Below are 25318 nucleotides of genomic sequence, written 5' to 3'. Positions count from 1 at the left end.
TAGTCCCCCGAAGTAGAGGTTGAATCTCCCGCTTGGAAGATTCATGGCTAAACAGTTGGTAGACTTGCTAAGCAGCAAAGCATACAAAGGTGAGTTTGTTTGTAAAATGATCAAGATCCTGCAAAATGAGAGCTCCTTCCTCTTTTATCACCTTGGGCCCCCTTAGCCTCATGTGAGCCCCTCCTTCCACTAATTCGATTCCCTCCAAGATCATGCAAAAGCGAAGTTCAAATTATTCATGTGGGTGGCCCCCACATTCCACTAACTACCAAAAATAAAGTCGAATTCCGTATAGTTCCTAAGTTCTGCGTGTGGGACCCTCCTCCTAAGCCAAAAATGTGGTGTTGCACCCTATGACTAATACATTTGAGAAAGGACATGACAGACCTCCCCTCCCAAATGTTGCTTGCCCTCAAGCAACCTCAAAGCTAGGTGCTCCAGTATGTGCTCACCTTCCCAGGTGGCATCCTCATCCGGCAAGTTCTTCCAACGTACCAAGAACTCCCTGATGGTCCTGCTCCTTAGTTTCCTCTCCCTGCTCTCCAAAATGGCCTCTAGTTCCAACACCAAATGGCCCTCATCATCCAACGGGGGTAGATCAGCCGTTGTTGTCACCTGTTGTCCCAACACCTTCTTTAGGCATGAGACATGAAATACGTTATGGATTCTACTCCCTGGAGGCAGCTCTAGCTCATAAGCCACCTCTCCAACCCGCCTAGTCACCCGGTAGGGCCCATAGAAGTGTGGTTGTAGCTTCTCAGCCCCCTTATGTTTTAACGTAGACTGTCTGTAAGGCTGCAATCGAAGGTATACTAAGTCCCCCTCCTCAAAATGCCTCTCTATCTTATGTCGATCTACATACAGTTTTTGTTGATTTTGGGTTGTCGCTAAATTATCCTTGAGAGCCTTGAGGATATCTTGGCTCTCTTGGACCCAGTCTTTGGCCTTTGGGGCCCGGCTGTCTCCGAAAACAATATCAGCAAAAGTTAGTGCATCATATCCATAGAGGGCACGGAAAGGAGTCATACCGATAGACATGTGGTGCGTGGTGTTGTAGCAGAACTCACCCAAGTGCAACCACCGAATCCATGTCCTCTGCTGACCTGTCACATAGTTCCTCAGGTACCCCTCCAACCACTGGTTGACCCTCTCCATCTGGTCGTCCGTCTGAGGGTGATAACTGGTGCTAGGAGTAAGCTCCATCCCAACCAACCTGAAGAGCTCCTGCCAAAAGCCACCCATGAATGTGTTGTCTCTGTCGTTCACAATGTTCTTGGGGATCCCATGTAGCCTGAACACCTCCAGGAAGAACAACTCGGCAATTTGTGCAGTCGTGTACCTAGTGGGGATGGCGAAGAAGTGGGCAAATTTGGTCAACCTATCGACCACTACATATATGCAATCCTTCCCCTGTACCGTGGGTAGTCCAGTGATGAAATCCATCGAAATACTTTCCCATTTCCCCTCTAGAATGGGAAGTGGCTGTAGTAGCCCTACAGGGTGAGTCAATTCCCCCTTGTTTCACTGGCAGGCCTCACACTCCCATACGTGCTGCAGCACGTCCTCCTTGAGGCCCTTCCACGTGAACCTCTCCCAAATAGCGATGTAAGTCTTCCAGAACCCCTGGTGTCCGGATAGTGGTGAATCATGAGCTACCTGGAGCACCCTCTCCCTCAACTGTGAGTTGGGCACCAAGTAAATGCGCCCCTTGTAATAGATGACCTCATCCATCACACGGTAATGCTCATCTGCATGTGTCCCCTCCAACACCTCGCATGCCCTCTTGTCCTTGGAGTACTCCACCAACAGCTGAGCCTTCCAATCCTGGCAGATGCTCATGAGAGATAACCCAGTTGGTCTCCTGGATAGAGCATCAACCACCACATTGTGCTTGCCTCGCACATACTCAATGTCAAAATCATAGGCCTGCACCTTGCTGACCCATCTTTGTTGCCTGTCATTGAGGCCCTGCTGCCCCATGAAATGTCGAAGACTGTTGTGATCAGTCTTCACTCAGAACCGGTTGCCCACCAAGTACTGGCGGAACTTGGCCAATGCATGCATAATGGCCAGCATCTCCTTGTCATATATGGAATATGACAGCTCATGCAGTAGGAGCTTCCGACTCTCAAAAGCTATGGGATGCCCCTCTTGTGACAATATGGCTCCAACTCCTACACCGGACACATCATACTCCACCGTGAATGGTTGGGAAAAGTCGGGGAGTCCCAGAACAGGGCAACTACTCATCACCTCCTTGAGGCGATCAAAGGCGGCCTGTGCTCCATCAATCCATGTGAAGGCCCCTTTCTTGGTCAAGTCGGTCAAGGGTGTTGCCAGCTGTGAGAACCCTTTGACAAACTTTTTGTAGTAAGTGCAAATACCCAAGAAGCCTCTCAGCGTAGTCACATCTCGGGGTACTGGCCAATCCCGAATGGCCCGAATCTTCTCCTCGTGAACCTTCACCCCATCTGCTCCAATGATATGCCCAAGATAAAGCATCTCTGTCAATCCAAACTCGCACTTGGAGAGCTTGGCATAAAACTGTTGCTCCTCCAAAATGCACAGTACCTCCTCCAAGTGTTGGAGGTGCTCCTCCCACGTCCGGCTATAGATCAGGATGTCATCGAAGAACACTAGCACGAACCTCCTCAGCTGTCCCCGAAAGATATGGTTCATGCAAGACAGGAATGTGGCTAGTGTTAGCGCTTGAATCTGGCCTCAGGCTGAAAAGGACAAAATCCAAGGCAACATCAAACCACTTAGCCTCGTAGCTAGCCCTACGGGGACAAGAGAGGGCTCTCTCCGGGTCTATCTCGACAAAAGGTTTTCAAAGGGCGGAGATGACCAATAAAGAACACTGATTTTAGGCTAGTAAACTGATAGGGAAAGTTTGATTTTAAATTTTTAGAGTTTTGTTGGAAAACTGAGCACAGGAATTTTGGGTGCAGGGATGAGACACAGTTTTTGCAGAGGTCTTTTTAGGATTCCTGTGGTTACATGTATTGATGGTGTGTTTCTCTTTGTACTTGTAAGTTTGTTATGTGAATCATCTTCTTACTTTTTCTTCTGCAAATTAGGCAAATGAAGTGTTAAGGTAGAATTCATGGTTGCTATCCTCTGCCTTTAAGTTTGCTTAATATCAACGTTTTCAGCTGTTTAAGGAGAATTCAAGGTGATTGCTTGCTCTCCTTAGCTCCTCACCAGTCATTCTCATCCATCCAAATCTTTCAAAGGCATCAATACAGTCTCCTACCTCGCCCCAAAGAACCCCCTGCGAAAACTGTGTCCAATCCCCGCACCCAAAATTGCCTTTCCCCAATTTTCCACCAAAACCCTAAAAATCCCAAATCAAACCTTTTTATATCAGTTTACTAGCCTAAAATCAGTGTTCTTTATTGGTTATCTCTTCCCGTTGAAGATCTTTGCCGAGATAGACCGGAGAGAGCCCTCTCCTGCCCCGTAGGGCTAGCTACAAGGCTAAGTGGTTTGATGTTGCCTTGGAGTTTACCTTTTTCAGCCTGAGGTGAAATTTCAAGCGCTAACAGCTAGAGCGTTGGTCAACCCAAATGGCATGACCAAAAACTCAAAGTGCCCATAGTCGCACTGAAACGTTGTCTTCGGGATGTCCTGATCTTGTGCTCTGATATGGTGGTACCCTGAACGAAGATCAATCTTAGAGAAGTACTTGGCTCCTCTAAGCTCATCCATCAGCTCATCAATGCGGGGAATGGGGTACCGGTTCTTAAGAGTCTTCCGGTTAAGGGCTCGATAGTCGATACACATCCGGAGGGTTCCATCCTTCTTCTTCACCAGCACTACGGAAGAAGCGAAAGGACTGGAACTTGGCCTGATATGGCCCAACGCCAGCAACTCCTGAATGGCCTTCTCTATCTCGTCCTTATAGGCTTTGGGGTGCCTGTAAGGAGTAGTGATAACTGCCTGTATACCCAGCTCCAGCTCAATGGTGTGCTCAAACCCTCTATCTGGTGGCTGCCCTGGTGGAATGTCCCCAAACACTACTGCATATCTGTCCAATAAAGCATGTATGTCTACTGGTGGTGGTTGCGCCTGTCCCCCAACCTTTGAGATCCTCAACTCGACTGCCCATGCAATGTCCCCATGCCGGAGATCTGCCTCCATTTTGTGGGCCAAAACTATCTGAGGCGGATAAGACTACATGCCTCTCAATACCACCAGCTTGCCATCTGGCCCCATGAACTCCATCTCAGGTTTCCTCCAATCTGTCGTGAATCACCCAAGGGAATACAACCACTGGACACCCATCACCACGTTGGTGTCTGGCACATCGACCACAAAGAAGTGGTTTGTCATCAAGTAGTTTCCCATAACTACTATCAAGAAGGGTACATATTCGGTACACTAGATGGTACGGTCCCTTGGTACTAGGACTGAGAACCCCTCAAACTCTGTTATGGTGAGGCCCCTCCTCTGGACCAGTTGTGCATCTATGAAATTGTGGGTAGCCCCACTATCCACCAACACCGACACCCTCTGTCCCTGTACCGTACCTCTAATCCTGAGTGTCAAAAACTTAGGAATCCCGCATAAAGAAGCAAGGACTCCTCCTGATGTGGCAAGAGATGCCCCTCCCTGTGGAGGTGGTGGTGGTGGCCCTTTGTCCACCGGACTCTCTCCATTTGTCCCACCACAATCCTGCTCCACCTCATCCTCCTGGTCACTGTCAGAAAAGACCTCAATGTAATGTGCTCTACCTGCAGTGCACCTATGGCTAGGTGCCCAAGGCTCTCTGCATGTGAAGCACAGCTTCCTCCTTCAGAGGTCCTTCTGTGTCTCCTCATCTAACTACCCCCTCCCCTGTGTGGTCCTCGATGGTGGGGGTCTAGTCTCATGCCCCTTCTGTGGAAAAGGGGTCCGTGCAAGAAATGGCACTCTGGTCTTGGGGATGGCCCCCTGTAAATCTCTGGTGCACACAATCGCTTCCTACAGCGTGGAGGGTTTGCGTGACTTCACTAGTCCATGCAAGGGCTCAAGCAAGCCCTCAATGAAGGTGTATACCCTCCTTGCCTCAGACAAATCCGGGACCATCACTGACACACGCAGAAAGTCTAAGAAGTACTGCTCTGGGTTGCCTGTTTGGCGCAGTTGTGTCAGTTCCCTGAAAGATGCCTCCGGATCCCTCTGATCAAATCGCTCCACCACCCTCCGGGTGAAGTCCTCATAAGAAACTATCTGGGCATGCCCCAAAGTGGTCAGGCCGTGAAACCACCAATCATGGGCTTCCCCCTCCAAGTGCAACGCTACCATCTTAATGGCTTCCTGCTCCGTCATCTAGTTGAGTTGAAAGTATGTGTCCATCTTTTCAACCCAAGCCCTGGTTGTGCACTTGGCAGTGCCATCAAATGTAGGGAAATACATCCTCCCTATAGTTCTCTGCAACTCATAGTTTTGGGTCCCTTGTCCTCTGTACCCCTTGTTCCTCTCACTCTGCTTGAGCTTGCAGTAATCTCTGAAGGAGAGGGCCTCTTTGAAGTCTTTGTCCATCGTCTGCCACTCTCTGAAGTAATCCCCCATCTGAGGGGTGTCTTCATCCCTCGCTGGTTCAATTTGTGCCACTGGCACGAAAGATGGCAGTGTAGCCCTAGTTGGCACACCAACTTAAGGGCATTGCGCTGCTGGCGAGGGGTGATCGTAAGGCTGAGAGGCCCTGGAAGATTCTCCACATAAAAACCCTCTAGGTGTGGCTCTGTCTCTGTTCTGTGACTTGATCTCCTCCAGCATGTCTTTCTGCCCCTTGGCCAAGTCACTCAAGGCCCTCAGGAGGCTATCGAAAGCCATCTCCTCCCTGCTCTTGTGCTCTGCCATTTCCTCCTCTTCGGCCTCTGCTTTCCCTCTTTCCTCCGTATCTGGCGTAATTTCTAACTCCCTTTCTCTGCTCCTGTACCTCTGCCTCTGGTAAGTGATGTTCTGTTGGTCTTCTCCTCTCATAGGAAACAAACCCCACAGCTGAGCCAAGAACTAGGCTCTAATACCATTGTAATGTTCCTATGTAGGAATATGAGTGATATTTAAACAAATAAACAGTGCAACAGCATAAAATTAAAAACATGCATTATACATCCATGAAACACTGTAAATTTGGAACTGTTGAGCCATATATTATAAAATCTGAGAGCATAGGTACAATATAAACTGGAGTTGTGCACCTGAGCTTGTCTCAAGGACAAGCTTGACAAAACCCAGGTGATGGAATAGCTGAGCTGAAGGCTGCCCAGTTGTTGCACCACTCTGCACTGCGTTGTCCTAGTAAAATTGTTGCCCTGTTGAACTTCGACCTGCTGGAATGTGCCCAAAAACTGCCTAGAAATTTATATCCTTTTAGCCTCAGACTCCTTGGACAAAACCCAAAAGGGAATTTCTCTGGTTAACTTCGGAATTTTGGCCTCTTTGGAGCTCCTCCCCAACGGCTGCTGCCAAATTCGACTTGCAAAAATAGTCTGCAAATCCCTCTGAAAAACACCCCTAGAATGTTGGGTTCACCTGTGCTAACTGACTCCTTGCTCCCCAGATGACTGTTCTCTCAAGCACCACGAATTTGCTACTAGAGGCCACTGCACAATCCCTCTGCCCAAGAAATCGTATTGTTGAAACTCCTGTCGATCTGGCTGTAAAACCCAGCAAAAATGTCCTCAACCAACAGCCTTTCCAGCTCCTAGAACTCCCTGCAAGCTAGGGACCTCCTTGCTGGCTCAATCTCCTTCTGCGTATTTTTGGCTGCCCAGGAAACACGCAGTCTCCTTCTCTGTGTAGTTGGATGAAGTGTATAACAATGTTGGAACCTCCAAAATCTCTGTGGAACAGCTTCCCTAGGACGGGCATGGATAGTCTCCCGAAGTAGAGGTTGAATCTCCCGCTTGGAAGATCCTTGGCTAAACAATCGGTAGACTCGCTAAGCAACAGAGCGTACAAAGGTGAGCTTGTTTGTAAAATGATCAAGATCCTGCAAAATGAGAGCTCCTTCCTCTTTTATCACCTTGGCCCCCCTTATCCTCATGTGGGCCCCTCCTTCCACTAATTCAATTCCCTCCAAGCTCATGCAAAAGCGAAGTTTGAATTATTCATGTGGGTGGCCCCCACATTCCACTAACTGCCAAAAATAAAGTCGAATTCCCTATAGTTCCTAAGTTCTGCATGTGGGGCCCTCCTCCTAAGCCAAAAATGTGGTGCTGCACCCTGTGACCTAAGTCACCGGATTCGCCGATTTTTAAGCATAAAATTCGAAATTCGGCGAATTTGAAGGTCAAACGAACATATTCGTTCGAGTTCGCCATTAAATTCGGCGAACTCGAATTTCATGCCGAATTCGAATTTGAGCCGAATAAAATCGCCATTAAATTCGTTTATATACGTTGAAATTCGCCTGCAGCTGATTAAATTCGTTTTTTGTTTCGCGCGCCCGCGGGTTTTAGTGTTCCTGTTTTAGGTTTCATTGGTTTCATTGACTCAGGTTTCATTGTTTCAACTTTCATTGCCGCCGCTCGTCACTCAGCACTAGCAGACGCCATACTATGATACTCCAGACTGGATCGTAAAGGCTTGTGTAACGTGTTCACTGTTTAGTGTTTACCAGGCCGAGAACTCAGAAAACTGCAGGTTGCACTTGCCCACTGCCGCGTGAGTCTACAGGCTACAGCTGCAAATTTACGGTTTTACCACAGGCGTGCCCACTGCCGCGTGTGCATCCTATAAGTTTTCTTCTCGTCTTCTTTCCTTTCCGTCATAGTAATGGAATGAACCAACGATGGCTCTTCGGATTGTTTCTTGTGACTCTGTACCCCTCTGGCCCTCTCTACATACGTGCAGACTTGCAGACTTGATAGACAAGTATCATTTTGAGGCGGGCATGTTTTAAATTTTAACAGTAAACCCTTCCTTTTACACACTCCACAGAACGAATTATCAACTGACATTAATTTCATGCTTACATTATGATAATGGCAGTTCTAGATGTTGCTCTTTTCTGTATTGCGATTTTCTTTGCTTCTAACCAGCCTATTTAGCCCGATGCAGGAGCATCGTTGGTGCAACAATTTTCACCATGCATTTGTTTATAATTAGAATTCCTTTATATTCATTTTATTCTAGATTTCCCAAAGATTTATATGTGAAATTACGCCTGTAGAATTGCCTTATATGCATTATTTTATTCTAGATTTCTGGTAGTGACACTGGCTGCCTTCCTTTGCTCTATTTATGATTCAAGGCATACTTCTTATCTATGTTTCAGAGGAACATATTCGCAGTATGGATGCCTTACATTGAGTACCAGTCCATTAAGCCATCAAGCTACTTTAATGTTGCCACTGTAAAGTTGCAGTAATGTTTAAGTCAATTAAGCCACGGCTTAATGTGTCGGCCCACTGTTCTTGTAAAACTGGGTTGAACGTTTAATTGGTCTTCACACTTGCTACAGCCTACACCTCATAACCATCATGATACTGTCTGTTCTAAGTTCTCTATAATGATGACTAAGACCACAGCTCAGAGAATTGTGGCTATTGCTGACAAAAACTAAGATTTTCTATCATAAAAAATGCATCATCCTGTTGAACCATGCAAGAAATGAAATTCCTCCCACATAAGATCATAAGAAACACTGTTTTTCTTAAAAATTTGATACCAAAAGTATGTGGATATATTATTTGATGCCAAAAGAAAATTGCTAGCCCATCTGAGATCTCAGAAACAAATTCAAAACATCCAGTCATATTGCTGAAGCCTGAGTAATATCTGTATAAAACTTACTGTACACAACTTTAAAAATAATAAGAGAAAATCAAATGACACGTTATATTCTCTATATGTTTGATCTAAATTGACCTTGGACTTCATATAATTGATGTTGTCACAGTTCAGTCTCAGACTCTCAATTATAGTTTTGTTAAAAAATATGATCATGGTTCCCTTACCTCTAGCCTCTAGGCTCTAAATTCTAATTATGTTCTAACTTCTCGCTGTGTTGAAGCTTGGTTTGACTGTCTAACTGATGCCTTATTAAGTTATTATTGCAAGGAGATTATGAGACAATTTTCTTTATTCAGAACTACCCAAAACCTCCTTACTACCCTCAAATTTGTTGTCAATAAGTTAGGCAATCCTTAAATAATAAAGACTGTTATTCTTTGAAAACTGTTATCAGCTCTTGAAGACTGTTATTCTTTGATAAATTCTGGCTTGCCTACTGTTCGTTGGATGATCATGAACATTTGCTTTACAAGTTTACATGACTAACGAAAATGTAATTTCAAAAAAAATTGCAGGCATTTCAGACATTGCAGTGTCAGACATTTCAGACTTCTAAATTCCAATGGCACCCCCAAAATCAACTGCTGTAGCTTGGAATTTTATCCAAAAAGATGGTTTTAATCTTTCATGTCAGCTGTGTGGACATAATTTCACTGGCACTTTGACTAGAGCAGTGGATCACCTTCTCGGTATTAGCAATGGAAGTGGAGGTGGTGTTGAAGCCTGCACTAAGATCACTGATGAACAAAAAGCCAAAGTGGAGAAAGACCATTCCAGTTCACAGATGCAAAGGCAGAAAAGGGTGAATAAGAGGCAGCGAATTGAGAGGGAGATTGCCATGTCTTCCTCCAACACCATTAATTCAGTTTCAAACATTGGTGGATCAAGTTCTACAGCTCCTCAAGCAAAAACAGGTGGGCCGAAAACATTAAATCAATTCTGGAAACCTGTTGAGAAACAGGAAGTTGATGACGCTGTCGCTGAGTATTTTTATGCATGTGCAATTCCCTTTAATGTGGCGAGGAGTCCATATTTTAAAAATGTAATTAAAAAGGCCATTGATTTTGGGAAAGGCTATGTTCCTCCTATATCTGAAGCTTTAAGGACAACTTTGCTAAAGAGAGCGAAAAACAGAGTGACAGGAAAGTTGGCTTATATTAAAGAGTCCTGGAAGCTTACAGGATGCACAATTTTGAGTGATGGTTGGTCAGATTTGTGTCATCGCCCATTGATCAATGTGCTTGTTTATTGTCCTCAAGGGGTAAGTTTTCTTGAAGGCAGTGAATGCAATGGATCAAGTGAAGACATCAGAATTCATTTTTGGAATTTTGGATGAAGCGATTCAAGAAGTTGGCGTGGAAAATGTTGTCCATGTTGTTACAGATAATGCATCAAATTGTGTTGGTGCAGGGAAGCTGATTATGGAAAAATATGGGCAGATTTATTCACCCCTTGTGCAGCTCATTGCTTGGATTTAATGTTGCATGACTTAGCCAAATTTCCTTGGGTCAATGAAACAATCCGAAGAGCCAAATCAATTTCAAACTTCATCATCAACCATCGTCTCACTTTGAGCATATACATGAAGAATGCATCAAAAGAGTTGTTGAGGCCTTGTGATACAAGGTTTGCCACTTTTTATATTACTCTGAAAAGAGTTGTTGAGGAAAAAGCGAGCCTAAGAGCTGTTTTTTGCAGCATTGAGTGGGAGAGATCTACTCTCTCAAAAGAAACTAAGGGGAAAAATGTTGAACAAATAGTGCTCAATAATGGCTTTTGGGAAAATTTAAACAAGGTTTTAAAAATTTGTGGCCCAATTGTTAATGTGCTCCGCATGGTTGATGGTGACAAACCTTGTATGGGTTTTGTTTATGAAAGCCTTGATCGTTGCAAAGAGGCCATTGCAACTGCTTTTGATAATGTGGAAGCTGATTACAAGGAGATATGGGATTTAATTGATCATAGATGGAAGATGATGCATAGTCCATTACACGCAGCAGCATGCTATTTGGACCCTAGATTGTTTGGGTTACCAAGACATAGGGACGAAGAAATCATGAATGGACTTATCCAATCTATTGAGAAGCTAAATCCAGATGCAGAGATTGCAGGTTTGATCAGAAGTCAGTTGAGAGCATACAAGTTAGAAGAAGGATTATTTGGAACAGTATCAGCAAAGTATGATAGGAGCAGAAGTGATCCAGCACTATGGTGGGAATTTTATGGTTCAGGGGCACCAGAATTGCAAAATTTTGCAATTCGTATCTTAAGCCAAGGAACAAGTGCATCAGCATGTGAAAGGAATTGGAGTTCCTTTGACCACATTCATTCCAAAAAAAGAAATAGACTGTCATCTCAAAAATTAGAAGATCTTGTTTATGTTCGTAGTAATTTGCAGTTGGCATTGAAGAATGTGGCTAAAGAGTCATCCAATTCTTCTACTCCGTGGATCGATCCTGTTCCAAATGCAAAAAATGGATGATGCTGATTTGTACATTGATAGTGACATAAACACTGACAGGGAATTCACTGATGAATCTGGTGCTGAAGCATCTAGCAGATTCACATCTCATACTGCTCTTGATGACATAGAACTTTTTGATATAACAAGTGGGCAACAGGAACGTCAAGAATAAAACTTGTGTTCCTGTTTTAGATTTCTAGTTTAGTTTTTGCATGAACAATTTGCTAAAGCCTAAAACTGCCAAGCTAGCTGCTAATTTAAAGTTTAAACTTTAAACTGTCTTTTTATCTTATAAATTATAATGCAGAGTTTTTCATTGAACTGCCAAAAGAATATATATTTGCTGTTCATTAATTAAATATCTTAGCATATATTTGCTGTTTTTGTATATTTTTTTTGTATATTAATTAAATATCTTAGCATATATTTGCTGTTCATTAATTAAATATCTTAGCATATATTTGTTGTGCTTGTTTTTCATGCCTTGAGGATTCCTACGTTTCAAAACTGTAAACTTTCTAATTGTGATTCAACACTTCAACAAATATCACAAGCTGGCTAGTTTTGTACATGTACTGTTTTGCTGTTACTGTAATATCAGGGAATTCTCTTTTGCTGACATTGCTGTTACTGTTTTGCTGTTACAAGCTGGCTGCTGTACTGTTTTGCTGTTAGTGTTTTGATTATTGTTTTGATATATCAGGGTAACACTAAGGTAACCCTGGCTAGTTGTGTTCTCTTTTTGTCATTATTGTTCATCTATGATCACTGATACTATAAGTTTCTTCTAAAACAGAACAGAAACAGCTATACTAAATGCATTTGAAGTTGCCATACCATTTCTCATATGCATATGATATATCTATCTTTAATATACATTTTTTTTTTCGAATTTCTATATGTCGAATTTTATCGACAAAATTTGAGTTGCCGAACTTTATTCGAATTTCATGGTCCTCGAACTCGAACTCGAACTCGAACCTGGTGACTTAGCCTGTGACTAATACATTTGAGAAGGAACATGACAAATCATAAGGAAACCCACAAAGTACACAACCACCTTTAAGCAATGTTGGTACTGGAGAGAGAGAGAGAATGCCATCACATCTACCTGGGGACTTGCACCCCAAGATGTTTCCAGATTGGCCATTTAGGACTTCATAAAGAAAGAATGAATCAAGAAAAGCGTCGATAAAATAATGTGCAGATGACACAAATGGTAACAGAAATAGATGTGGCAATGTAGGAAGCCATCAAAACATAAGGACATAATAGCAGTTTGTGTCTCCCACCATGGTATTGAACAAAATATGTTTTTTCTGATAAATAGCAAAAAGAAAAAGCCTGGTAAAAACAATGGACAAGCATTATTGTCATAACAGATTCTGGATGCTTTTCTTGGAGGCTGTTCACCTTGGCTAGAAAACTAGACTGACTCTTCTCAGTGAATTGTCAAATAAAAACATTGAATAAATAAAACAATTTCAAAATTTGAATGACTATTTAATAAAATTCTCATACAGAAGCATTAAAATATTCTTCAAATTACCTCTGCAGTGAAGTCATCAAAATGCTGCTGAGGAGGATAGAAAGGGATCTGCAACAACAAGACATCATCCAGCAGGAATAAATAAGAAACAAGGCAGAGGGTGAGGAAGATAAATTCTTAGCAGTTCTGGACAGTGGATACACCTAATGCAATACAATTATAGTTATCCATCTAGGGTCTCTGCTTCATCATCTGACGACCATTTCAATCTAGACTCTACCCCACTACAAAACAGTGTACTATGGAAAAATGCAGTGAAATAATGCTGTTGTGAATTCTAATCTACTGACCTGCAGTACAAATTCCCCTTGGCACAGGTCATGAGCAACAACAACACCAATTATTTTGGGATTGAAAACAAAATATAGCATTCCAGGCATCTTTTTAGAGAGGAAATTCCCAAGATCTTTGCTCATGAAATGTACACTGATCAATTTCTGAATATCATGTTCACCTTTCATATTTATTCCCATCAACTTTCTCACAGTACTCCCTGCACCATCAGCCCCAATTAAAACATTACACTGAAGATTCACTCTGACCTTTGTTTCATCCTTGACAGAGCAAATTGCGGCCCTGATTCCATCTGATGTAGGATTGATGGAAATACATTCGTGACCCAATCTAATTTTTCCAACCCATGAATTGTAACTTTGGAATCCATCATTTGAGAAATTGTTCCCAGTGCAAATATTAAAACCTAGCCTTCCCAACCTTTTTAGTAGCAAAGGAACAAGACGGTGCTGTGAAAAATGGGCAACACAGGTTGGGCTCCTCGTTTGTTTGAAGTCTGGATAGGTCAAGCCACCGCAAGTAGATCAGTAAAAAGGATAAAGAAGACAATGTGATACATCATACACGTGGCATTCCTGGCAATTACAAGCCACCCAAAGTACATTTGTGAGAATTTCTATGCAGCCAATCAAACATAGACAAAAGAATACCATGAGGTTGCATATGATCAACGGTCCCTAGAATGGGGCCAGACAGCGTAGAGCAATATATGAATCTTCTCCACTGTTCCACAGGGGGTTGAAGTTCTTCAATCTCCTCAGACAAACCATCTAGTTTACGAAACACCTGCACTGAACCGAAAAATATATCACTATCACTTCCAGATATATAGATTTCCAAATATAACTTTGCAACAAACAATATTTTTTCCAAGAAAAGAAACAAGTTCCTCCCATGCTAGAAGCTAAAATCCTATGTAAACTTAACACTATTCTCATGCCTAATACAGAGCTAAAACATCAAAACCACAGAGCATTACTACTTGCTATTGGTACCAATGCTTATGTCACTTCAAACCAGAGAATCGAAACTCATCCAATTCCTCTCTCCCAATCCTCAACAAATTAACACATAAAAATCAATTAAACCAATCAATAAAAATAACACATACAATATATAGGAACCATGTTAATTTAAAAAGCGGAAAAATATATACAGCTGGAACTCCCCTTGTTCTTTTGTCAGTAAAACACCGATAGTCATCATATGTGATTTGTTACCACTTAGTTTGTCATGCTTAGATAGGCAAGGTTGATACTTGGGTGTCTGGGACAAACCAATTGCAACTTCAGAAGACAAACCATTCACCTCAGTTTGTCTTCCGGCCCTTTAGCGTAAATCCAATCACCACTAGTGAGCTTCCTTGGTACACATTCTTGCAATATAGCTCAGTGGGAATGACCATAAAGGGAAGCAGAGTTTCTGTGTGTATTTTATACTGATTACAAAGGCAACACTTGACTCTACCAATTGCTGGAAATTGATTAACAAGAGGTGTGCAAGGTGATTTTCTTACTTCAACTCTTAATATGTTTGACAATACTTCTCATAGGAAAACTAGTCGCAAACACCAGTGACAGAACCGAGACTTTGTTACGTTGTACTTATCGAGGTGCAATCCATTCAGATTTGAAACGCATGTAATAATTTCAGGAACAGTCAAACAAAGTTTCAGCTTAAAATAACAAAATCTCAGAAACAACATTTGAATTCATTTATGAATCTATCACCTTGAATCTGAAAGAATAATCATTGAAGCTATCTATGTGAAAATTCTTTAAACTGGAATCCTATTGCAGCAACTGGTATTATTTCTCCTAATTGTTAATTAATTTAACAATTTATCTGCTACAGCAAATATCGAAATAAACACATTGCAACCTTCACAAATAAAAATATTGTGAAAAAATAATGCACTAGAAACTAAGAAATGCTAGCACACACACATAAAATATAAGACAATTATTTTTGGACAAATGTCCCGGAAAAACCCAACTTGGGAAAACCGGTGCAGCAGTGAGGGTTTTTATTATTATGCAGCAGTGAAAATCTGAGTACAATCTGGATGCCTGAAACTGGCAATCCACAGCAAGAAAATCTGGGCAAAATTATTGAAGGGAATTTACCCTTCCTCCACAAGCAATCCCGGCACAACTTGCCTACAGAAAACTCGGCCTCCTGAAGCTTTTGTGTCACCCTCTGCGCTGGACTGTGCAGTCACTATGACGTCTAGCCTCTGACTAGTCTCTAATGAAGTCGTTTTGCCTTCTGCTGCTAAGAAATTCATCTCTCCGGCCCTCTAGAACCTCTGCCCGACCTCTGGATCTGAGAACAATTTTCTCTCCAACAAATCAAACTGTGTAGTCCTTTGCGCTACCTCACTGGGAAAACTAAGCCCTCTTATTGTTGCCTCTCTGGATCTGGAAAAACTTCCTCCGGATCACTATCCCTGCCCCTCACTCACTACTTCGATCTCTGGCTCTCTCCGACAACTGACTGTTGCTACTCTGGAAATCGATCTACCAAGAAATCGAACTGCTCAAGTGTTTTCTCTATCACCACATCGACCTCCTCTTATAATCCATTGTTGGAACACCAATGGCCAAGATTAAAACATAATCGATGACTAGGATCATCTCTGGATCGATCTATGTGAGTTTCTAGATCATTCTCGCCTTATTTCAATTAATATTGATTAATTAACCATATTCCCTGAGTTTAGACTTAGGAAATATTTAAGAAACAATTAATAATCTAGTCGAGACACTTCTAGGCAGAATTTCCAGAAACGATTTCTGGGTTTTGGAGATCTCATGTATTCTAGCCTCCACCAAATTTCGTGGCTAGAACACATCCGATGCTACAAAAACTAACACTCCCCCTTAGCGAGGAATGTGTTCTAGTGCTACACACCCTGCCACAACACTCTGCCTCTGCATCATCTCCTGTCACGTTGTTAACGTCTAGTTGTTGCTGCCCACCAACCACTTCGCAACTCTGATGTTGCATCTAAGTTACTGCTGACACTGTCAACACTGCATCTGCACTGCAACTCCCTCCCATCTGTTGTTGCTGCAACTGCAACATCTGCAACTAAAAAGCATCCAAAATACTGAATCAACTATGTTAAGTATGATGCATCTATTGTTGATTTCTAGCAGCATCGTATGTGCTCTTAGCCTCAAAATTTGTAGGGAGGCTAGGACACATGTATTCCAAAATAACCAGAAATCGTTTTGGAAAATTCCACCCGAAGACAGTTTTATTAAAATAATTAATTATTTTTAATCAATGCCTAAGTCTAAACTTAGGAAATTAAAATAATTAAAGTGTATTAAATAAACTAGGTGTGAAACGTCTAGAAGAAGACAAGGATCAAGTCAAAATGATATGAGCCATTGTTTAGAATCTAATCTGGGTCGTTGATTATTCAACGAAAAAATTATAAGGACTTCGATGGGCATTTGGAAAATACACCAGGCAGATACTTAGTTGCCCAAGAAGATCGATTTTCTCACTCACTGAAGTTCGGCAAGAGGAAATCAACTCAAAGGGTGAGTCGCAAGTGTGAGAGGGAGAGGGTATCAGCAATAGTCGAGAGTGCAGGAAACGGCAAGAAGAGGCAACACAGAAGAGGGACGCAGATCACCCACGCAAAGGCAGTGACGCAGGGACAGCGCAGTCACTGCGTAGAGGGTGACGCAGTGTGGCTAGCGTGAGGGCAGCAGGTCCTCTCAGGTGTTAGAAATTCACTGTGGAGTGGAGAAATTTGTTTGTAAAATTTCTCTTAGTGATTCTTCTTCTATTCTGCTATCCGTAGATTGTACATGAGATTTTGTTGAAGAATAATAAAAGAAAACCCTCATCTGTTGCATTGGTTTTCCCACATTGGGTTTTTTCGAGGACAATTGTCCAAAAACAACTGTGTTAATGTGTTATTGTTGTGTGTTGAAGTTTCTAAGTCTACCAGTTAGAAACCCTCCATGCACTTTACTGAATTATTCCTACCTACTTGTTTCGTTACTTAACAAGTTATTTACAATGTAAATACTGAAAATAAACACTAGTGCATGCTCAACATATTACAGATCATCAACTGAAGGAAACAGAAACAAGCACACAAAATGACACCGTTATTTTTTTACCAATGTCCCTGGAAAAATCCAATGCGGGAAAACCGGTGCAGTTATCTGAGGGTTTTCTTATTAAGCAATTTCAGAGTACAATCTGGGTGCCAAATCCGGCTTACCCAACAGAGAATGCCCTTGGCAGTAGTACCTCTCAGTCTGAGACAAATGTCCCGGCTGAAACCCCGGATAAACCCTCCGGCAACTCCTCAGCTCCAATCTACCCCAGAAACCCCAACGTCTACCTTTCTGGACTGCGTCAGCCTCTCTCTGCCCAACATTAGCCCTGCGTCACCCTAAATGGGCCTGCGTCAGCCTCACGAAGCCCTGCGTCAGCCTGCTGGCCTCTCTGAAGCACTGCGCAGCTCCTAGCTGCCTCTACGTGAGCCCTGGCTGGTTCTGCGTCACTCTCTCTGGCTCCTGCGTTGATCTCCCGGCACTATCTCTACCTCTCTGTCTCTCTGTACTCACTGCCCCTCAGCTACAACTTCGATCACTAATTCTATCTCTCTTAGCAAACCCCGCTCTAGAGAATAGAATCACTGATCATCTGGTGTAATCTCCAAGTGACCCTCATGCCCCCTCTTATACTTTTCTCATTGACATATCAACGGCCGAAATTAAATCCCTAATCAACCGCTAAGATTAGATCTGCCTTGATCCATGACTTTTGGACCATTTTAACACAGTTTTATATTAATTCACATTAATATTTTAATTTCCCTAAGTTTAGACTTATGGACTCCATTAAAAATATTAATTATTTTAATATCTCCCAAACTGTTTAGAATCTGCCCAAACCCTTTTGGGTATTGGAGATCTCATGTGCCCCAACCTCTCCACCAAATTTTGTGGCTAGAGCACATCCGATGCTACCCCAAATCAACATTATGCTAGTATTTTCCTTACATTTATTTTCCGCGGTAATTAATTTGTGAAGACTGCACTGTATGTATTTTGATATTTTCCATAGACAACAGCAAATAATTTGTTTTAATAAATTAACAAATAGAAGAAATATTATCAGTTGCTGCAGTAGGATTTGGAATTTCCAGATTTTCATATGGTATCAGAGGGAAGGTGAAGCAAGAGAGCATACTGGGAGAGCCTAGTGTTGAAGAGAAGGAGCGAGATCAAAGTGTTATGTAGGCAGTAGATCGAATCCCCAAAGGGATTGCACAGTCCAAGCTAGGAGGGCAAGATTCTCAAGGAAAATCTCTCTTTGAGTGAGTTGATAAAAAGGTAAGATTTCTCGTTCGTGATTTGTAAGTGGCAGAGGGAGCAACAGATCCAGTGCTGAGCAGTCTTCAGGTGGGACGCAGTTTTCTGCAGAAGTTACTGGGGCAGAAAAATGTTAGCAGAAGGAGAATAGCACGAAACAACATGAATAGTCAAGATGTATTATCTTCCAAATTGGAAGAAGAATTCGCATGTTTGCCAAGCTCATCATCAGCAGGTGTTTGGTATGTTGATAGCAGGGGTTGAGATGCTAGGAAGAAGGTGGTCGACAGAGAAATAAAAGGAGAATAAAATCTTGAGGAAGGAGGGACGCTGAGAAAGGGAAATTTCTGATTTCTGAGAATCTTACTTACTGAGAGGAAGAGTTCAATTGTTCTTAAGTTTTTGGGCACGGGGGACCAGATTGCGTCAATTGAGCCGCACTTTGGGACTGAGTACCTAGGTTGTACCCAGTTTGGCTGGGTGGTTTTGGTCTTTTGGTAACGGGAGCTGGAACGGGAACAGGAGCAAATTCTGAGGCATCTTCAACCACAGTAAACTAGGTAAGTACTCGACAGTGAATCAATGAAATTTTGATGTTATGAATTCTGTTTAAGTTCATAAAATAGTTTCCATATTTTGTTAAAGAAAAATGTATGAGTAAATCAGAACCTTACATTCTTGTTGAATAAATTAGAGCTTTACATTCATGTATGAGTAAATTAGGGAACCTTACAAGTTGTCCCTCCACAAGTAGCTCATCGAGCATAACATCCTCATCTAGCTCACACTCCTCAAGGTACTCTCCATGTGGGTAGTTGTCGTCTGAGAACTTTGTCACAGCTCTGGGTACCTCTGTGCGCATTAGCACCTCACTAATGGATATATCTCCTGGCACCTCCCTAATTTGTTGTAGGTTTCCATCACCTAAAAATTTGGACACAGTCCTAGACACCTCATCAATAGGATCCTCTCCTAGGACCCCTGCTAGTTTGAGCAGTAATAATGCCTAAAAGGGTCTTCCATACATGACAATGACTCAATTGACTTGTTTACTTAATGACAAGCCCTAGAAGCACTCAATGGGTGCTTGACCTAAATAAAATAACCTTGAGCATGAAACCCATGCATCAAGAATGACAATAATAAATTTATTTTTCTTCTTTACATCAAATACATAAAATCATGATTACATATGTCATCATGAAGACCGAACCTAGTTACATATTTCAACATGTCATAGAATCAAGAAATCAATTGAGTCATTGTCATATATGAAAGACCCCATTAGGCACTTTGTATCATGTAAAAAGAATTTATGAGTCAAAAAGAGTCAAATGTTCTCCTCCAAGACCAAGTTGGCCCGCAAGAAGGGAAGTCGGCCTACAAGTGACAAGTTGGCCTCATGATTAGCTACTCGACCTCCACACGAAGCCTATATATATAATATACTCGACCTCATTTGTAGCTCACTAACTCAAGCTCGTTGAAGTATAACAAGGACAAGAATAACCAACGAAGAAGAGGAAAGTAAGAAGGAAGACAAACCGAATTTGTAAAGACTGTTTATGGGCTTCTCCTACCACACCTGCAAAGATATTCAGGGCATCATTCTGCTGCAGCAAGACCGAAAGCTACAATCATCACAAAAGTTGAAGTTTGGGACTCAAAGGATAAAGTTTGCACATTGAGTTTCCAAGGAAAGAGGATCTAACCAAGCGAAGGAGAAAAGGATCACAATTTTGCCCCAATCCATTCACACTTGCAAATTACAGAAATTGCAAGTAGACCGAAAATTGCAGTCCTGAAGCAGCAAGCCAAAATTTTGAAGAAGAAGCAGAAATCTGAAGTTTGGAGCAGGTTGACTTGAGTTGACTTTGTGGAGGACAAGCTCATCAAAAAGGAGAAGCTCACTTGGCCTTGGAGGGGTCATTGTCAAGGGTCTTAGGTCTTGGAATTCGTCATTTGAAGATTCTACAAGAAGAGAAGAATTCTTGTGGGTTTTCCTCTCAAAAGGAGAGGTTTTGGCCCCGGCTAGTAGCCTACATTTTGTGTCCTCTTGTCTCATTGATCTTCATTGTTTGGTAGTTGTTTGATGAAAAGAACACAATAATAAATTAATCAAAGAAGCTAACTACAAGTCCATCAAGTTAAGTAAAAGAACATCACAAGCAGTTATCAAAGTAAGAGAAAGCACCCTAATCTAGTTTCCCTTGAATTCTCAACATCAAAAACTATTGAAGGCAACTCAATTCAATTTTACGATAAAAATTCATCTGAAGTATCCAATAACCACAAGAATACACAGAAGATTGATTTAGGACAGCCATATCCCTTTTCAATTCGACAATTTTATTTATCACTCAGAGGATCCTATCATCTTGTATTGTCAAAGATGACAACTCAAAGAAATTCAAAAAATGCAATAGATTACAAGACAAGAAATAGATAACAAGTCTTATTAGCAATAAGCTTTGAGGATAAAGCTTTTTGAAGTGGAAGGCAATGTTATGAATAAAATATATAAAAATAATATAAATTAAATAATAATCACAATAATAGTTAATTAAATAATAATTAGTTACTAAAGATGCGTGTCTCTAAGGACATGACCATTCATAAAGGGGCACCTACCTAAGTATATAACCAGGCCCTCATTTGTAACAATCTCCTATCAATTCTTTTATACACTATTCAATATATGTATTTATATCCTCAATGGATGTCTTCGTGTTCCAAGCGTTCTAAAGATTATTTTGAAGTACTAACTTCATTCATTACATTGACTTAAAAGTTAAAACTAAAAATTAAAAATGGACAATGAGCATTAAAGGAGTGTCACGGGGGAGGAGAGGCAACAGTTAACCCGTAAGTCAGATAGTGCCACACAGTAAGCCGAGTAGAGGTAAGCTTGGTAAGTTGAATGAGTGAGTTAGGGATTGCAAATTAGTTTAGGTTTTGATATTTGTTATGTATTTTTCTTTTTAGTTTTTTTTTTGTTATTTTTATCATTTCTTTTTCTTTTTTTAATTTTTAAATTTCAGGACACATCCCCCCTCGAAGGTGTGCTTCTGGGCTTGGTGCTCTTTAATTAAATGCTAGTTCCAAACCCTTATACATGATAGAATCTAATGGAAGCATTGCAATCTCCCCAATCTTGAAATCCTGGAAACTATTAATTCTGATGGATTTTGAGTGGGATCTAAAATTCTACTTTCTCCATATAAAATCCAATGAGGTCAGAACCACTCTCAAACATCCTGAATCAATTAATGGTAATGTTAAAAATTTAAGTAAAAGTGGCATTCTCCTAGGGTTGAATATTAAGCTTCCCCACTCATAAGTTTCCCTAGGCGTTCCCCTGTCCCAGGTGCATAGGAAGCGTGGGGTGCATGCACCCTACCTTGGGGGACGTGTCCCTATGGAACACTGCTTAGCACCTTGAATCCTTTGAACTAAGTGCTAGATTTTTTGATAACAACACCCAACATGATTGCAAATACCTCCATGGGCTCAACAATCATGCCCAATCTTGGAAATGTGCCAATGTCTCCAAGGATCCAAACCCCACCTTCCAGCAAATGCACTCTTCTCTATGGCACACAACCAATCAGTTTCAGGATGTCTTAAAAAAGTAATGTGGTGGAAAACACAGTTCTTATCCTTCACCCATGAAGGCTTTTCACTATTTGCACCTTGTTACTACTACTGACATCCTCAAAGATTGTTGAACTCTTCTCCTTGGTGTGCCCTCATCCAAGTCTGTCACTATGGCAATCTTCTCTTCCAATGGCTGTAGACATCGCACCATCACCCACAGCTCTTCCTCTTCATGCACAACTCAACCACTCCAGGTCATCATTCCTGCCTCCATAACATCTGCAGTGGTGGTCATCCAAATAGGTATATGACATCACCACCAAGAACCTCCACATTCCAGGCTGCCCAATACATATCATACCAACCAATGCCTCTAGCAAACTTTGGTGTTCCACTTGCCAATTCTATGCCAAGGAACTCTGTTCAAGCCTAAGTTGCATGAAACGTTGGGTAAGGGTCCGTTTTCGGCCGGAAACGAAACGAAAATGAGGAAACTCGTACCGTACGGCCCGGAAACTTGTTTCTGGCCGTACTAGCCTGTTTCTCAAGGATGAAACGTGGCCAGTACGGCCGAAAACAAGTTTTCGAGCCTTACAGCAGAGTTTCCTCTTGCAACTTGACTTTTTCTTGTATTTTTTTTATTATTTTATCTTCTAATTTTTTATTGGGCGACTAAAGTGACTTCTAGTTGCTTCTAGATGCCTCTCTCAAGTTATAAAAGTGACCCTCGCCTCATTCTCTCATCACACAATTGAGCAAGTCATTTCTCTTGGAGACTAGCGATTTTAGCAAAGGAGAAGAGAGGAAGAGAGTAGTGGTTTCAGCTAGGGCGTTTTCAACAGTGAACAAAGGAGATTTCAACAGCAAGAGAAAGAGATTTCAGCAACAAATTTGGAGTGCAGAGTTTCCGGCTACGGCATTCTTGGCTTTTGGCTCAGCTACAGCCATATTTCTCGTCTTTTCTGGCATTTTGGGGTAGCTTTAGCTACAAAAAAATTATTTGGGTAAGCAACATTCATTTTCTTAGTTTTTTCCTACTATTTCTTCAATTTTTCGAGGGTTTATGCTGCCAAAAATATGAAAAACGTTTTTTCTTTACAGATTTATTTTTTTTATTTATTTTTGCAGCAATGGCTTCCAACCAAAGTGCAACTACAAGTTCAAGCCCCAGGGCCAACCCAAGGGCTGAATATTATCCTCTTTGGAGGCATGTTCAAAAGCTTCAAAAATGTGGAGGTGGTGGCTCATGGGAATGGCGATGCAATCTTTGCAATAATTCATACAAGGGCTCCTACCCAAGAGTGAAGGCACATCTTTTGCATGGATGAGAACGGATGGTTGTGGATTACACAAAAACAGCAGACCCATTGGCAAGGAGGGCATATCAAAGAGAGCAAGATGAGGCAGATGTTATTAAGAGAAAGCATGATGAGCTTAGTCAAGCTACTCCTCAAGCTCCATCTAACATTGAGCCAAGGATTGTAGTTGAAGCAAGAAAGAGGAGAGTCGATGCCACTCAACAACATGAACAACCAGCACCCAAAAATACCAGAGGGGCATCCCCTTCAGTTCAAGATAGCAGAATTGCTAAATTGGTGAATGTGCAAGCGAGAGAAGAAACTGATTCCAGAGTGGCTAAGTGCATTTATGTATGTGGTATCCCATTCAATGTTGTTCGCTTTCCTTACTGGCAAGATATGATAAGGGCAATTAACAAAGCTCGTCAAGGGTACAAGGGGCCCAACTATGAGAAAGCCAGAACTCAACGTCTCAAAAATGAGAAGGAGCTTGTGGAGGATATTTTATTACCAATTTGTTCTTCCTGGAGTATCTCTAGGGTTACCATAGTCTCAGATGGATGGACAGATACAAGGCGCAAACCATTGATAAATATCATTGCCACTTCCCCAAAGGAGCAATGTTTATCAAGGCGGAAGACTGCCCAGGAGAGGTAAAAGATACACAGTTCATTGCTGATGTTATTATAAAAGCTATTGAACAAATAGGGCCTAACAAGGTGGTGCAAGTTATCACGGATAATGCACCAATTTGCAAAGCTGCAGGTTTAATTATTGAGGGGAGGTATGACCACATCTTTTGGACACCATGCATTGTCCATAATCTGAATTTGATCTTAGAGGAGATCCACAACAAAGTTTCATGGATAAAGGAAATCACAGGGGAAGCAAGGGAGATTGTCAAATTCATCACCAACCACCATCAATCTCAAGTAATATTTCAAGAGTACTTCAAATTAGAGTTGTTAAAAGTTGCTAAGACAAGATATGCCTCAAACTTCCTGATGTTGCGCCGCCTTGTTGAGGTTAACCATGCATTAGTTTCTATGGTGGTGAGTCAACTTTGGATTGAGTGGAGACAAGCAAATTCAGAGCGGGGATATATGGTGCGTAGATTGTGCCTTGATGAGGATTGGTGGAGCAAGATAGATTTCTTGCTAAAGTTCACAACCCCTGCATTTGAGCTTCTTCGGAATGCTAACACTGACCAACCTTTCCTAGGAGAGGTATATGATGGCATGGATTCCATGGTTGAGAAAACTATGGAAATCATTTTGCAAGAGTCTCCACAACTTTTGTTTGTTGATGATCATTTTGTTGATTTAGTCAAGAAAATCATTGTTGATAGGTGGAACAATTTTAACACTCCATTGCACACTTTAGCACATGCCTTGAACCCCAAATTTTATGATGAGGAGCTTATTGCTCAAAGGGATGGGAAGAGGAAGGCACCCCATAAGTATAGGGAGGTGGCTAATGGGGTGAAAAAAGCCCTTATGAGAATGTTTCCTACTCATCTACACAGGGAGGTAAAGGAAGAATTTGCCAGTTTTGCTGCAGGAATAGATGATTATGCAGATATATCAGCTTTGGAGGAGAGAAGCACCATGAATCTAGTTAGGTGGTAGATTTGTCATGAAGCAAATGGTGTACATTTGCAAAACCTTGTCATTCGTATTCTTTCACAAGTGGCAAGCTCTTCATCAGTGTAAAAGAATTGGAGCACTTATGGTTTTATTCATTGTGAGGCGCAATAGGTTGGGCTCGCAGAAGGCAAAGGATCTTGTTTATGTGCACTCCAACCTTTGCCTTGCATCTCGTAGGGGTCCAGAATACAACAGTGGTCCTTCTAAAGAATGGAATGTGGATGCAGAAAGTCTTAATTTGGATCTCTCTCTTGCTGCCCTGAATATTGAGGTCCAGCCTGGAAGTGGAATTGGCCCATCATCTTCTTCAGCACCACCATCCATTGTTGAGCATG

The 25318-nt window shown here is 41.8% G+C and overlaps 1 protein-coding gene across 1 annotated transcript in view; it reads right to left on the bottom strand.

Moving 5' to 3' along the window:
• Positions 1–25318, bottom strand: part of LOC149237691 (uncharacterized) — a 340935-nt gene that overhangs the window by 267425 nt on the left and 48192 nt on the right. The window contains exons 3-5 of the mRNA XM_089366869.1: positions 13745–13880; positions 13091–13590; positions 12801–12848 (exon numbers count right to left, since the gene is read on the bottom strand). Of these exons, the coding sequence (XP_089222995.1) occupies positions 12801–12848; positions 13091–13590; positions 13745–13880 (684 nt within the window). The remainder of the gene's footprint in view (positions 1–12800; positions 12849–13090; positions 13591–13744; positions 13881–25318) is intronic.

Source organism: Pinus tabuliformis, chromosome 8, assembly GCF_031772625.1.
Source record: "Pinus tabuliformis cultivar Carrire ecotype Pingquan chromosome 8, CPIR1, whole genome shotgun sequence".
Lineage (NCBI taxonomy): Eukaryota > Viridiplantae > Streptophyta > Pinopsida > Pinales > Pinaceae > Pinus > Pinus tabuliformis.
Note: the sequence above shows the minus strand (reverse complement) of the source record. Positions and strands in the feature narration are given on the sequence as shown.